The 15,848-nt window shown below is 39.8% G+C and overlaps 1 protein-coding gene across 3 annotated transcripts in view; it reads right to left on the reverse strand.

Annotated features, from left to right (window-relative positions):
• CRYBG3 (crystallin beta-gamma domain containing 3) overlaps positions 1–15,848 on the reverse strand; it is a 96,159-nt gene that overhangs the window by 69,974 nt on the left and 10,337 nt on the right. For 2 of the 3 annotated variants that reach the window (XM_040567763.1, XM_040567772.1), the window contains exon 2: positions 11,370–11,448. In XM_040567763.1, coding sequence (XP_040423697.1) covers positions 11,370–11,448 — 79 coding nt within the window. Of the gene's footprint in view, positions 1–11,369; positions 11,449–13,762; positions 13,804–15,848 lie in introns of those variants that run through there. The other variant, XM_040567781.1, reaches the window with a different exon arrangement.

The raw sequence follows: 15,848 nt of genomic DNA on the forward strand, positions 1-15,848 counted from the left end.
GTAATTCATACTAACACAGGTTCTCACCTTCTTTAAACCACAGAGGCAAGGCAAGCTCTGCTCCTCACCAGTTCATACCCTTGAATTTCCTTGGTGTCAGCTTCTCTTACAGATCCAAGAACTGCTGCCCAAGACCATGCTATTTCTTCCAACAATGATCTGCCCAAAAAGGTGCTGCTAATTCACTGGTACCCTTCACAAACACTGTGTTAAACCCATTTTCAGCCTCCCAGTCTGGAAATACTTTTCCTCCTCCAAAATTTCTGAGGAGCTCCGCCCCCCCCCCAATATTCTCCATCCTCAGCCTTCATAGAGGGTGCTAGATGCCATTGCTGCCTATTCCATCCTTACCGTATAATCCCTGTAATGTCTATCCTTTCAACCCAGTTTGTTAGAACAGAATAAAGTTAGATCAAATCTATCCTGCTCAGCAGGGTGGGAAAGGAGAACATGAACAAAAAGGTCTGTACAAGTTTTAGTTGTGTCAATATCATCTTTGGATAAGATATTAAATTGGGTAATGCCTATCCATACAATATAAGCAGAAAGCTACTATTTTCATTAGTTTGCTAATCCTATTTCAAATTGAAAATATATTTCTCTCAAGTAATTAAACAAATATGATAATTTGTTAATGGTTCATCTATGATCATGCTAATGATGATGAAAAAAGTGTTTTAATGAACACCCTTTTCATGGTTGGGGGAACATTAATTTCTTTAAAAATTGCAAGCAACACTTAGTGATGCTGGGGCAGTGATCTTTAATCTTCAAGCAATATTTTGTCACCTCTTCCATCAAACAGTAGATGCACTTGCTTCATATTAAAAGGTTAGATTTATGTGTTGAAAATAGAATTGGTTATGTGAGGATAGAAATTGAAAAGCACTCATGGGTCCTTGAGAAATCCATACAACCTGTATTGTCTTCATACAGGTAAGAGAGTTAAAAAACGCGTTTAACATTTTAGTACGCTTTCAAATGTCGGGTGAGTCAAACTCTAGCCTTTTTGTCATCCCACCTGTGACAAACCCCACCTGCTCCCACACATACTGCGCTAATCATCTGCAGCTGTATCTCTCAAAGGGGATGCAGTCATCACCGTAGCATTTAGGGAATTACCACTTTACAAGCCAAATCTACCCAGGCCCATCCCTGGAAATAAAATAGAAGACAGCTTACAAAAGCATCATAGTGTTGGCTGGTATCTTTAGTTCTAGACAAACTGACCAAGTAGCATGCAAACCTGAGGTGAATCTCTTGGGCAATTAACTTTATCTCATATGAACTAAGTACTTTCAAGGAGGAAAGAAGAAAATTTAATTTCCAAAATTTGATGATACGTGAATGACTTACTGTAATCAACTTCAGAGTTCTACTGTCATAGTTTCTTCCTTCACTTTGATTTATATATTAGCATTGTTCAATACCTGTTTTTGATTTAACTTTAAGTGAGGGAGGGTATTTCTCCCTTGTTCTGTGATTAACATAGTTCACATACATTTGTCAGGCTTAAAAGAGTATCTCAGTGCAAGAAGTGCATAAAAACCTTGTTTTTTTCTGCAGATCTAATTGTTGCAGGCTATAAACATTTTTATTGATTACTACAATATCTATGAAATTAACAACTAAATACACTAACTACAGAAGAAAATATTACATTCAAAACTTGCCAACTATTTACTTTTTCCTCTCTCTTTTTTTTTGTTTTAAGATATCTGTATTCAGGAATGTTTTCTTCTATTAGGAACTGAGACTTCAAACATGGCTAAATCTCTACATATGGAATTCTTCCCCTAGCAGCTCTGAGGTATTATGCTTGCAAAGACACTGCTTCTTACTTATAAGCATAATTCATATCCTGCATGAAAAGCTGTTTTGCAGTCTCTGTTTCCAGAAACAGAAACCTATTTAGACTTTTCTTGCTCTTTAATCTTTCTTTCCTTACTTAACTGCTGCTAAATCAAAAGAACAGGAAGTTTTAATATGAAAGGGTCCTTCTGTACCTTTAACTATAAGTGGTGTCTTGCATAATAAAGCCCTGGAGAACATTTACACTATGCTTACTTGACGATATATGTGGATATTAAATCCCAACACAGAAGCTATGCAAATCTTTCTTCCCTCCATTCAATACAATCAATCCTACTTTCCATATATTCTCCCCTCTGCTCCACTTTGCTACAAAAGAGAGCATCAGCTATTGACGCTTTATCAGTCGCACATAAAATCTCAATCCAAAGTCTGAACCACTATTCAGGCGTTATACAAACAAAACTGTTCCTGCCACAGATTTTAAAGTTTGTATTTTAAGATAATGGCGTATTCAAAGTAATTAGACTAAAGCACATGACCTATAAATCCCGTAAGCCATTAACACAGCAGGAGCCTTCAGACACAAGCGCCTGAACACCACAGCAGTACAACAGCAATTGCAGAAGGCAACATCATGGTAACTTTCACTTATTATTGGCATTCTCTGAGCTTGCCCCTGACAGAAGCCACCAGCAAATGCTTAGGATAGACAGAGAGGGTGCAGGGTGTATGCAAGCAATCCTTACCCTGGTATGTCCCAGCAATTTTTAGCAGTCCAGGCTTCTACTTCACCTTAACAGAGCAGCCACATCTGCATCAAAATTAAACTTGAGCAGTTTGGTATTCACAATGCTGGAAGAATACCAGACCGTGATACTGGTTATACTTTGTTTCATCAGTTAAAAAATAAATAGACCCTCTTCCAGCATCACAGAAGTCTGAACAGTTTCTCAGGCATACCACACAAACAATAGCGTCGGGGTGAAAACCTACCTGCCAGATCTCCCTTGAGATCCTTATTGGTGCACAGAAAGACCTAAGTTGCCCTGTCACAGCACTGTCTTTCTGGAGAGCTCCTTTCATATGCAGACTGCCATCAGTCTGCCCCTTGCCTCCCCCTTCCCATCCTCTATGAGCTTTCCTGCTTGTGACATGCTTCATAAACCTTTAATTAACCTTTATTCCTTTAGCAACTCCTTACTTGAAGTTTCACTGGGCAAGCCCTGAGTCACCTGGCCTGACCTTGCAGCTGTAAACAGGAGGCCGGACCAGATGACGACCTGGGGTCCCCCTTCAACCAGAGTTATCCTATGGTCCTGAGACCTCGCACGCAACCAGGCTGGCGTGGAGGGGAAACTTGGCAGAGCGTGAAACAAGATCACGGCTTCAATCAGGTGACTGAAGAGACTGCGGTAATGACCAGAGCTGTATTTACTGTGCAGTCAGGTGGTGCAGTCTCACCTCGCTTGAGCAACCGCTGCAGAGAAGCACTAGCAGCAGGGACTTGGAAGACGAGCCCATGTTGTCGTGTCTCGAGCCTGATTGCTATCCGAGCCGATTTATTCAACAGTAGGCTAGGTATGCTTTCCAGGCTGCAGTCCACTTCTGGCTGCAGCACAGACATACGCCCCGAACCGAACTGCACGCAGGCAGCCCGGCACAGGGCTCGCTGCTGGTGTGAGCAGCTCCCCTGACATGCAGAGCCCAGCAGCAGCCTGACCAGGGGCTGCTCTGCCCGCTTCGCCCAGCCTGTGGCACACGGCGTGAGCGGCAGCCCTGGAAGCTGCCTCCTCTCGGCAGCCGAGTGGGAAAAGTTCACGTTGCCAGAGGTTTTCATTTGGCAGGGTTTGTGTCAGTCTGCCAGCAGTATGATCTCTTTTATTGCCCTAACAAGTGAAATAAATGAAAACAGGGACAGCATTAAAACACAGATCTCCGTGAACAAAGGATTAGCTCCCAGCCACAACAGCCAGACATTTCGGCTTTCGACTCATTACGAAGCAGCAATTCTATACAACAGCCTGGAAATCTCCCACAGATGGCTTGTCTTACACTACAGGGGGAAGCTGCCAACCGAGCACACCCTGCACACCCTATGGATGCACCTCTGTACTCTATCCACCTCACCTCACCACAGGTACTGTTGCAAGAGGAGACAGAGGGACATCAGGGTTTTAGGGTACTTACCCATTCACTCCAGGGACCCTCAGACAGTCATTTAACCCCAGCAATTTACTCATTCAAGAAATAGTCACAGAATTTCTTTTCACTAGTGTGTAGTTGTTTCCGATTAAAGTTTTGGGTGTACAAAGTAGTGTGCTAAGGCACCACTGCCTCAAATACTGGAAAATTAATGACGTTCTTCGGCTTAGCTTTGACCTTTCAACATAACCAGGATGGCCACATTTCATTTCACAATTCCTGAGCACCTCATTAGATCTCTACAGCATGTAAATCTTGTATGCTAAGCAAAATCACACTGAAATAGCTTGAGTTGCTGGCAGATTAGTACATTCCCATGAGGAGCCCCTGCTGCATGTTTTTCAGCACATTTTCCTTCTCTGGGAGGGTAAAGCATCTTTGCAGTAATCTCCCACTTGTTTTACAATGAGTGGGACATGCTGAGCCACATGAAAAAGGCTTTTTTTTTTTTTTTTTTTTCAGCTAGTATGAGGCAAAGAAGTTAAGCACTCTCAAACAACAGGAGGCAATACATACGGAAAGACTCTCTTTCCTACTGCAAATCTGATGAAAAAGAACTGGACATAGTGCAAAAGATTAGGAACAAGAATTCTGTAAGAAAATTATCATAGTATTAAGAGAAATTCAGGAAAAGGAACTATCAAGGCAGTATGATACATCATAAACAGAACTCCTAAGAGTCTACTGTTGCAAGCGTTCCTGAGACAAATGGATTTAAAAACGACACTGTCAAAATGTTTTTGTTTCTTTTTATTACAGCAGTAATTAAAGTGGAGAAGGAGATGATGTAAGGGATCTCTCCACCACTGTCAAAAACTGTTTATCTTAACTAAATAATAGCTTTAAAATAATCAGAGAAAAGAAAACAAAGAATAACAAATAAAGCATTGGGGGCTTTGGGGGTTTCAAGTTAAGCGTGAGTTCTGTATTTCCACAAATAACACACGTTTTGAACTTCTGAACTCTTTGGCGTTTTCATACTGCAAAGTTTTCCTTCTACATCCTCCTTTCTCTGCTTGTTTTGACATGAAGAAAAAATCAGGTCATGACAACAGTGGAAGACGAGTAACTAGAAAACTAATGAAATCACGACAGCTTCATAATCAGGTGTGTTAAACAACAGGAAGGGATTTTTAGTTAAACTGTATTGGCTTTGCATTTTTTTTTGATACACCCATTTAAATTCAATGACTATTCAACATCTGGAAAGAGAGTGGCCTTTGTTGAAAGTTCAGCACTGGGACTTTTAAAATTTGTTTATACATTTGAATTCTTGAAACACTGAGGGGACCTTAACACATTTCATTTGTCAGACGATGAAAGAAAAGATTAAACAAACATGCTCTGAGTTCACCCAAAATTTGAGCAAATACTCAGACTCACCTTCACTGACAAGTGAACTAAAAGCAAGGTGGTAAGGGGAAAGATTTCAAATGAAAACAAAGATAAAAAGGAGGAACAATTCGAAATAGAGTTTCTGCAGTGTAACCTTTATGTTGAATTGTAAACTCAGGCAAAGCCTCTAGAATGACAAAACGAACTTTACAATTTATGAAGGTCTGTTTATACAAGTAACAGTAACTTCCAAACTTCTCTCTCTGAATTTTCTCCTGAAATTACTGTAAAGCTCTGATTAAAGACTAAGAATTGGTACTCCTTTCTCAATATATAAACATCTCTTTATTACTCGGTCTAGTATAGACCCTGAGAGAATTAAATTGTCTCATTTCAGTTCTTTCCTCTATGTTCTCCCAATATTATTCTTCCATTGCCCTTTAATGAAAATGCATTTATGAACATGAAATGACTTCCATTCTCTTTTACTTGGTAATTCCCTGATATTCAAAAATAAATTAAAAAAAGGTCAAATTCACCTTTTCAATGCAAAAAAAGTCTGCACAAGCAGGCAGCACATTGGGAAGAAGGTGAGAGTGCAATTTCCACCCATACTTAAATTCTAATGGCAGGTTTTAGCTTCTGGCATCACTCTCCTCCTCATCTGTCTCCTCAGTGGTTTTATGCGCTAGACTCAGCAAGGTTTAAGCCTATTCTTTTTTCATTCATCCTGAAACAAAGTTCCCTTCTCAAGATCTTCTTTGAAGAATGACTGTAGTAAAAAAGGAAACATATTTCAGGATCATCTTTTAAAAAATTTTTGGTACTACAGAGGAACTTACTAGGACACTATATAGGATGATCTTGAAATGTCTTCCCAAACACATACTGCTGTAAACACCATTCATTTAACAAAGAGTCCTGGGCAAACAGAAGATTCTATGTACTTCCTCTAAAATTTCATTTCAAAGAATGTCCAAATAGTTTCCAAAGAGAAAAAGATTTCCTGTTGGGTTCCACAAGAAAAATCCTGATCACACAAACTCCAAAAACATTTTGGTTTTGTTTTTCATTCACTGCTGTAAGCAGCAACAACTACATTTTTAGCAGTAACTTTTTTTTTTTAAATCATGGTTGGCTGTAATATTCCACCTCCCTTGACTCCCAAAAGTCGAATAATCCTTCTCTCTCATTTATAACTATTAAGTCTAAATCAGAGGTATTCAGCAAGCATTCGCACACATACTGAGCTGATATAACTTAGACTACGCACATGTGAAATAAAGATAATATGAAATAAACCCATGCAACAGAAAAGTATGTGGTAAATAAAGACATTAAGCTTAATTTCAATTTCTTTTTGTAGAACTTAAAATTAATGATAAAGTCAGAATTAGGGATACTCAGTAAGAACAGCTACATATATTCACCAAGTTCAAAGAGCTTTTTTAAAAAAAAAAAAAACAAACATGAATTACACACTAGATGGAAACTGATGTGATATAGAAATACAGAACTAATTAGGCTGAAAGGAATCTGGCTGGGGAGGTCACATAGTCTAAGCTCCTGCTCTAAGCAGCTCCAGTTAGAGCAGGGCTTCAGCTAGCTGAGTTTTGAATATTTCCAGGGATAAAGGTCCCACAACTTTCTTGGGTAACTTTTGCCAATATTTGACCACCAGTATGGTAAAATGGGAAAAAAGTAAGATAAGTTGTCATAGCTAACTGGGATTTCCCATGTTCCAATTTACACCCATTGCCTCTTGTCCTGCCTGTTGCAACTGCAAGAAGAATCTGGCTCCATCTTCTCACATAATTGCAGTCTTTCACATCAAATTTTAATACTTTATCTACCATTTAAATACAGCCATCTTTATATTACCTTGAAATTAAATTGTGAGAAAGCAGGGCTGCAGAATTATCTCTTCTCAATGTTCATAGTACACAGGAGTACTTATCACAGGCCAGTTAGCAACAGGTTTAATTTGTAGCAAGCAAGCTTTCGATTGGATGTTAAGAAAAGACTTTCTAATTAGAGGGCTTATGAAATTGGTGGGACAGTTGTCTGACAAAGTTGCAGAGATCTTAGAGATCCTCCATCCCTGGAGGTCTTTGAGAGCAAGTCAGACAAACTTCTGTCAGGTATGACAGATACAGAGGTCTCACCTTGGGGCAGAGGAGTGGGCTAGATAATCTTTGCAGTACTTTTCTCGCTCTGTGTCTTCTATGAAGACTGAGACTGTCTCTGGTTAATCCAGGCAACTAGTACCCAGGCTTAAGCCTTTGGGCCGAATTATAAAATATTTAAAGCTATCAAAATACTGATGTCTAAATTACACACTTGGTAGATTACATTTGTACCTACCTTCTCAAACTTCTGCATTTGCCTCAGAGAGCTCACAGGGCAGTTCTTCTGCCAAGATGCTTAAGAATTCTTTCCTGATCAATTATGGGAGAATGTGCTTTTTCTTCCAGGCACTGTTACAGGAAGAATATCACGGGAGGCAAGTCAATCTGCCGACACAAGCCCCAGTTGGACAAGAACCTCAGATAGGGCCAGCCTGGGATCTAAACAATTTGCTATTATTGAACCAGTCACTGCTGCTACAACTACAGTATGGTAATACAGGTAGAAGCCCAGGTTAAACTTGTGGCACAAGCATGTACAAGAGTGCTGTGTGCGTTCTTCAAAACTATACTAATAAGACATTATCCAGTATGCGGCTCATTACAGTAAGCAGCATTACCTCAATTAGTAGCTGTGCCATTCAAGTCAAACAAGACCTACATTCCACTTGTAAACCTCTGTTTTCAGGGCATTACCAAAAACTGTAAAGATGTATTCACCTGCTTTTGCAGGAAACACTGTTGCAATATTCCTTTTAAAAACAGTCTGCTAAAAGTGAGCTTAATGATACACTAGTATGTACAGGACACTATGCAATGCAGATGCTTAGAACGGGAAACATCAAGTTCAAGAACTGTTTACATCCACACAGCCACGTGTTCAACAATCACATCATTCAAATAGGGCATTTACTCAGAAAAAGCACTGTTTGCAGCTCTAATTCAAAGAAATAGAACCCAAACAGAATCTGTAAATAAACAGTGGCAGGCTCTGGCAATGAATTAATAGACATAGCAAGTATATTTCAATAATATTTTCTTGAAAGTGATCAAATGATGAGTGATAATGTCATCTTGGCACAAAAAGATAAGGTTTTGTATTTTCCTAAGGTGTTAAATTATCATCTTCTCCCTTTGAGCTAAAGATTTCATCACAGGGAATAAAGAAGCGTGTAAAGTACAGAACTGGTAAGCAAGCCCTCAGAGCAGCCGGAGGTAGCTCAGCATGTTTCTCAGCTCCACTCACCCTGTCAGTTATCATTTACATCTCTGACCCTTGCTGTTAAGACGGAGACACTGCAGTTCCCCTGCTATGTTGCCCCCGGCCTTCTGCTGAGATGGCCAATGAATATAAATACATCACACCATGTAAGTCTATCAGAAACACGACAGATCATTAACTTGGTGGCAGACAGACACAATATGGTATCAGTTTGCAGTCACCGTCCACCTGAAATAAGTAGGAACATAGTTCAGAGATATGGGTATGTATTGAAACCTGCCCAGACCCAATCCAATAGATACACAGATTTAGAAATTCCTCACAAAGTACACTTCCTACAACTACAAAAGATTTATTTTTTTCAGAGTATAGTTACCTTGATGACTCAGTGAAGGAAACTGGAGTGATTTTCCATACCATACATTATTCCTTTCACATGAGACAGAGCCCCAGTTCTCTCCAACTGTTCAGCCACATTCTAGTTATCTTTGCACAAGACAGCTTATTTTGGACAATGTCAGGCACTGAACAGTCTGGTATTATAAAAAAAATGAGTGTGTGTTGGAAGCAGCAGTGCCAGGAAAAAAAAAAAATTCTCCACCAAAAAAGGGGGGGGGGGGTTGAGGTGGGCTACCTCTCTAAACCACTTCTTATTACCTAGTTGTAATTTAAAGGCGCACAAGATAAAATTGTAGTACTAAGAGTACACATTAGTATGCGTATGAAACTGCTGAAGCGTATCAGAAGATTTTTTTGATCAGCTTAAGAAAGCGAAAAAGAAGTTGGACAGGAAGTTCTCGGTACGTTTGAACAGCCAGCACATTCTAGTCGTATGAAAGCCGCACCTTTCTTATAAAGCCTATAGAAAGCCAAACACCAGGTATTATTTCAAAGATAATGTAACACACAATCTTACACTGCCAAGCATAAATCAAAGACAATATAATTAAATAAAAACTTTTAATGGCAAGACAAAGAACAGAGCAGCTACTTGGAACAAAACTTTACAGCATTAATATTGGCACCAACTTTAAACGTACAAAAAGTTCTGAGTAGAAGACTTGAGTGCAATGAATTTAGATTCAGTAGGAAAAAATCAAAACTTAGGTTTCTGTAAATTAAAAATGTACCAAAGGAGATTTAGTTTTTGGCAAAAAAGAGACACTCTTAGATAATTTAAACCTGTTATGCTCCCTGTACTCCACCTATGCATCCCGCTTGTTCACTGAAATCTAACCCTGTTCGTACTTCTGTTTAAGCAGTTCCTTGTGTTGAAGTCCTGTGTACTTATGCTAAATCATTCCTCCCCAGTCAAAACCTTCTTCAAAAGGAAAATGTTTTAGAAATTTTCACTGATCTAACACAGAAAAAATAAGATTTTTTAAAATGCAAAAACATTGCTTCTACTACAGTAGGATCTCCTCTGGTTGAAAGAATCATTTCTGCCTGTGTTTCAAGCCATAAAAGCAATAGTCCATGATTTATGACAACGGGAAGGCATTCAGTAGCGTGTTCTGGGAGCCCAGCTCAGACAGCGCTGGCTTGAATCCACAGGGCTTCCGAAAAAATGCTGTTGTGCTGTTTCTCACCTTGATGCATAATTACATTCAACACAGGATTGATCTTTATCTAATAACTCAGCTACTGACCTAGGTCTTTGCAGAGGCAACTGCAACATTTCTTCACCTTTGGCAAAACCCCTCCAAATAGTCCCTAGACAGTGAAGATGCCACTATACAGTGGCTGTCAGCCATACAGCAAAAAGACCACTTCCTTCCCCATATACTGCTAGTGCTCAATCTAGGCAACACTGGATAGAAACCTCAGATTCAGTCTGTTAAGAAGCCTACTACATCCACAAATAAATCTGGTGGACTAGTCAAGGCCCTTTCAGGGAAACTGCCACAAGATTTTCTGTAGTAGTTAAGCTACTACTAATGTGCAAAAAGGAACAAAAAATAGAAAAAGTACTTAGTGAATGAACTGCTAAATTGACTCTGTGCAGGGCATGATGTGACAGTAGCTATTTGGAAGAGGGTTGTACCACCAGGCCCCATCTTGCACAGAACTATTTATGATATTTGACTAAATCTAAACACAACTTTACTGGCAGCTACCACTTTGTGTCAAATGACTCACAGGAGAAAACGTCACATAGAAGCATGTCCATTTTTTCAGTAGAATGCTTACAGGATAAGACAAGCATGATTAACAGGGATAACATTGGTGAAGAATAGCCAACATGCATAAGTATTTCAGCAGAAAGTTCTTACAGTGCTTTGGTTGGCAACCAGTGCAACTTCAGGAAAACATTTGCTGGTTAGATATTCATAAATTATATAGAAATGGCACTTTAGGTGATTGTCAAATCAGAATTTGATAAAAACACTGGCTTCATCCTTTACTAGATGACTGCATGTGGAATTGGGACTATACTCACATTTATTTAATGTAAGTAAAGATATTAACTTTGTTTCAAGAACAAGAAGCATAGACAGTCTTCCTATTTTTCGCATGTGTACCCTAGCATGACGGGCCCTAACCCAGAACATGGCAATTATGTGCTACAACGCAATACATGAAGACCTCCAACCTCAGAACATAGCAAAAAGCTACAAGCAGATGTGGCAGGCTTAGCTCAACTCAGTATTAGTAAATAAAAATCATACCTTCAAAAGTGCAGGAAGAGTTGTGCTTTCCTTTTGGTTGTTCTTTAAAGTTATGGCTTCACTCCCTTTGTGCTCAGAACTGAAAAAAAAAAAAAAAATTTTGCAACACTGAGGACTTGCATTATTCAATTCCACTTGAGAGCCAACACATTCAATTTAAACACAAAAGAGCATTAACTTAAAAGGACAGAAGAAGATGTTTTCCAAAACACAGCCCATATGCTGCATGTATTGCAACTGAAAAAGCCATGCCCCAAAAAGCTCAAATGGAAGCAAAATACCTATTTCACATCATACTGATGTTTTCAAAACTCAAGCATTCAGAAAAGGCATATAGTGTAACTAAGGCTGCTCTTCCAACTGAAAAACAAAACAAAACAAAAAAAAAAACATACACACACAAAACAAAAACTTTCTGTGCATAAATAATTCTGTGTATAATTTTCTATTGGGAAAAAAATAGCGTAGTTGATGAATTGTCCACTGTAGCATTCCTTGGCATAGCAGTATCTACCTGGCAGCTAGAAGGCACCCACAGTCCTTACACCAAAGATTGCAATTGAGTGGAATGTGCTCAGGGCAGATGGAATCATTACAAATCACACCTACCAGAGTTACCAAATCTTTACTCAACACTGAAAATACCTAACGAGCATTTGCAGGCAAATTCAGAAAAAATTTTCGAGAGGGGACAATAGGCACATTATCATTACCAAGGCAACACTAGCTGACCATTTTAAAACTCAGAAGTCCAAAGTCTCATATGTCCTCACTGCCAATTCACCCTGGCCTAAACTTTCTTCAGAACCCCATCTTTGGGACGAGGGGAACCATTTTTCTCCTGATTCTTAAAACTATCCTTAAGCACAATCCAGCAGAAAACATTTTTAATTCAAACCTTTATGCTACATGCAGCTACAAAGCAAAATCACATCAAGGAAAACATTAGAGGATGTGAATGACAGATCACTTCCTGCATTGCCTATCATAAACTGAAAAAAAAAAAACCACTTCGTATCAGTACAGCACATAAATATCCACTTTTGCAATGAAGTGATAATCGCTTCAAAAACCCTTCTTCAACAATTTTAGAAATTTAGCTTTGCTATTTATAAATGCACAAGCCCTTATTTTTGTTTTTGTATGAAGAGATGAATTGACAGCTGTTTAAATAAAAGAAAAAATATTTATTAATTGCATTTTGGTGAATTCTGCCAGGATTTAAAGAAAAGATTGAGATGTGGGCTGGTATTCCCATTACCACTGACTGTTAAGCCACAGGTAAGCACGTCTCAGTAAGACATTTGAGAAGAAAGGTTTTTTTCCTGATTGTGGATTAGGCATTGGAGTTAAATATACATTGATATACACATCAAATATGAAATCCAGTCTGACTAAGTGTTATTTTCCCTTACAAGCTGCTTAGAGTCAAGATTCCCTGAACAAAAATGAGAACATAGCTCTCCTGCAGTTAGGGTTAAGATCCTTTAGATCTTCTTGGATGCGTCAGAACAGAAAAGAAAAAGTTCTTTTCTCTCTTTTACAGATTCTCTTCAAGTTCAGAACCATGTACTTTCAGATCACCTCAGGTAATCTTTCATAATGCATTCTGAAACACTAAGATGCTTTTTCAGGGAAAGCACACAAAGTCTTGGCTGTTCTTTGCCTCCCTGTAAGACATAGCAGATGAATTAATATTCTCTCCTATTAAATTCTTGTGCTGTTGATGCGTTTCATGAAGAAGATGCCACAAACACTTCTGGGCAGCCTGGCACACTAATAAATGTGCTTCAGGGTATGTAACCTATTTTCTCCCTCTTAGTTTAAAAAACAAAACACAAAAACAAACCCTTCTTAGATCTGCATAGCTTTTCCTGATGCTGACACACCTGACCTTAGCAGGAGCTCCCTGTACTAAGAGCAGAAGAATGAGGCTGATATCCACCCGGTGTTCTTCTTGGCTTCAGGACACCAGTCCTTACGGAACTGCTCTGCAGAACACAAATTAAATACTTGCTTTTGTTGAGTATTACCAGCACTGAATCATTTGTGGCCTCTTCTCTTGCCACTTTGTTTTGCTCATATTCTTCCCTTCAAATTCTGTTTTTATTTCCTAATCCTTTTATCACTTTCCTACTTTTTGTTTGCGTTTGAAATATATGCCTGTGTTACTTCCTTCTCACAAGCCGGGCTCAGACAGCTTGCTATGACATTGCACAGCGTACACACCAAAACTGAAAGAATGCAGTTTGGCAGATAAACATCTTAAAATCAACCAATCAGAAAAAAAAAAGTATCAAAACTTTCTTTCCAGCATAAAATAAACCCAAACCTGGAAGCAATTCCCCACACCCTTTCATGGTTTATATTCTAGCGTTTCTACATTCCTGAACCTTTTGCTTTAGGGTGTAGTTCCTCCACACGCTGACTTTGTCAGCAGAACCAGCTTCAGAAATCTCCACACTTTCCTCTTCAACCTCAGCCATCCGTTCTTGCCCCTAATCCAACTCCGCAGGGCTCTCCGGTCCTAGATAAACACAAGGGGGGAGCAGAAGCTTCCAGCAGCGAGAGCTCAGCCAGCGATCCAGCTCACAGCCCGGTGATTTGTGCCAGTGCACACGAAGGGGCAGTGAGCACTGCTCAGCGGGCAGGGATGAGCGAGGGCACGCTGCTGCAGCTCGCTTCTTGTCAGCCTGTGCCTGGGGCCAGAGCTCACGTCTGAGTGGATCTTCAAGTGACTTGCACCAAAGGGATGATGTTCACAGCACAGAAGCTCACTTTGCTGAAAGCAAGCCTCTTGGACTCCTTAAAATAAAGTTGTCTTGTCTCTCCCAAAGTCAAGACTACCTTCTACAACCTAACCAACACGTGCACATTACTTGTGCCACACTCTGTGCTTGGGACTGGAGGCCAGGCTGGTTGTTGTCCACTGGACTCTCCCTGATGCAGCCCATCACTCCCTATTGCCACCCCGCCGCCATTTTTAGGGCTTCCTCCCCACCCCCCCATCATTGCATCAATCACAGAGCAGTCATTACTCATACATTTTGGAACAGCACTTTCCCCACAACTTCTCTAAAAAGGAAAAAAAAAAAGTGAAGTTTACGGGCCTCCTCACAACCCTACACTCCCATGCTTAAAAGAACCAACCACAGAGGAGCTAGTGTAATTATGCCATATGTATTTTATGTTGCAACACAGTCCCATGCTTTCCGTATGAGCCTATACTCAGAGATGCAGTGAACACATTTTTAATTGTGAATGCCATAGTTAAATAATTAATTATTGGGAAATACGTAAGACAACTAATATGTATACTAAAAATGACCTATTCTTTCAATTTTTGATATACCCCTGCTAGGTTATCATCAGTGGAAATATGTAATACTTCCAAGAACTGTACTCTAGGAGGGTTTATAAATTAATTTTTTTTACAGAACCGTATCTGCTATTAAAAAATGTTATAAATGTTGATTTCTTAGTTACGTGTATTACACTCCTGAATTATCATGCCTTTGCTAAGAACAGAAAACAACAGACTGGTAGTACGGATAGGCTCCCCACATGCATTTGGGCTGCATCTGCATTATTGAAGTTTGCCTCCACCGAGCTTCATCCTTGCCTTAAGCTTTTCTGGAGCAGTGTATTTTTGCAGAGCTTGGCCACACCAGGTACTGAGCACATTACCCCCTGTTCAGCACGTCTGAAGCTAGGTTTGTGCTTAGCTGCCCACATGGCTTTGCTAGATCAGCCAGCCAGCTCTCAGACAGGGTTGCAGCACTCCCACTTCTTAACTAAGGAAGATATATCTCGTGAGTCTTCAGTCCTACACTTCACAAAGTACTGTTGTTATATTATGTACCCAGCAATAGGACTCCACTAACCCAAGTCTAACGGCACGCTGACAGAGTTCACAGATTTAAGTTTGCCACGTATTAGCCCTAAGAACTCTTAAAACCAAAATGCCTTGAAACTTGTTGACTGGCCTCAGAGGGATTTCCTTACCCTCCCTATAAAGGGATCTTCCAGCACCAGGATCACCACGGCATCCCTGAGGCAAGGAACTCCATGCACCCAGGGGACTGCTCACCCAGGTGACACCCACTACTCTGAAAGCCTCCATGGTCTGTCCGTACTCCTTGTGCAAATCAAAAGTTTTGAATCTCCTTTCTTTTGGGAAGTGAAAGAGCAGAGCATGATCCCACGACTGCAGAAAACACCTCTGCCCCTCCAATGTGCTTCCACGGACTTCTTAACTATATAGGCAGTTACTCACAGATCATCACAACTGCTTGCTTACATATTCAGGGAGATACTACTTTTATTTTTTAAATAATAATAAAAAAGAAGGCATGGAAATATTAAATAACTTGCCCAGAGTAATAAAGATGCTGTCAAAATTAAGGCTAGACATCAAGCCTTTCAGCTACTTCTCCAGTATGTAATCTACTGCCTTCCTACTGCTATTTCTGCCTGACA

This window comes from Cygnus olor, chromosome 1, assembly GCF_009769625.2.
Source record: "Cygnus olor isolate bCygOlo1 chromosome 1, bCygOlo1.pri.v2, whole genome shotgun sequence".
Taxonomy (NCBI): Eukaryota; Metazoa; Chordata; class Aves; order Anseriformes; family Anatidae; genus Cygnus; species Cygnus olor.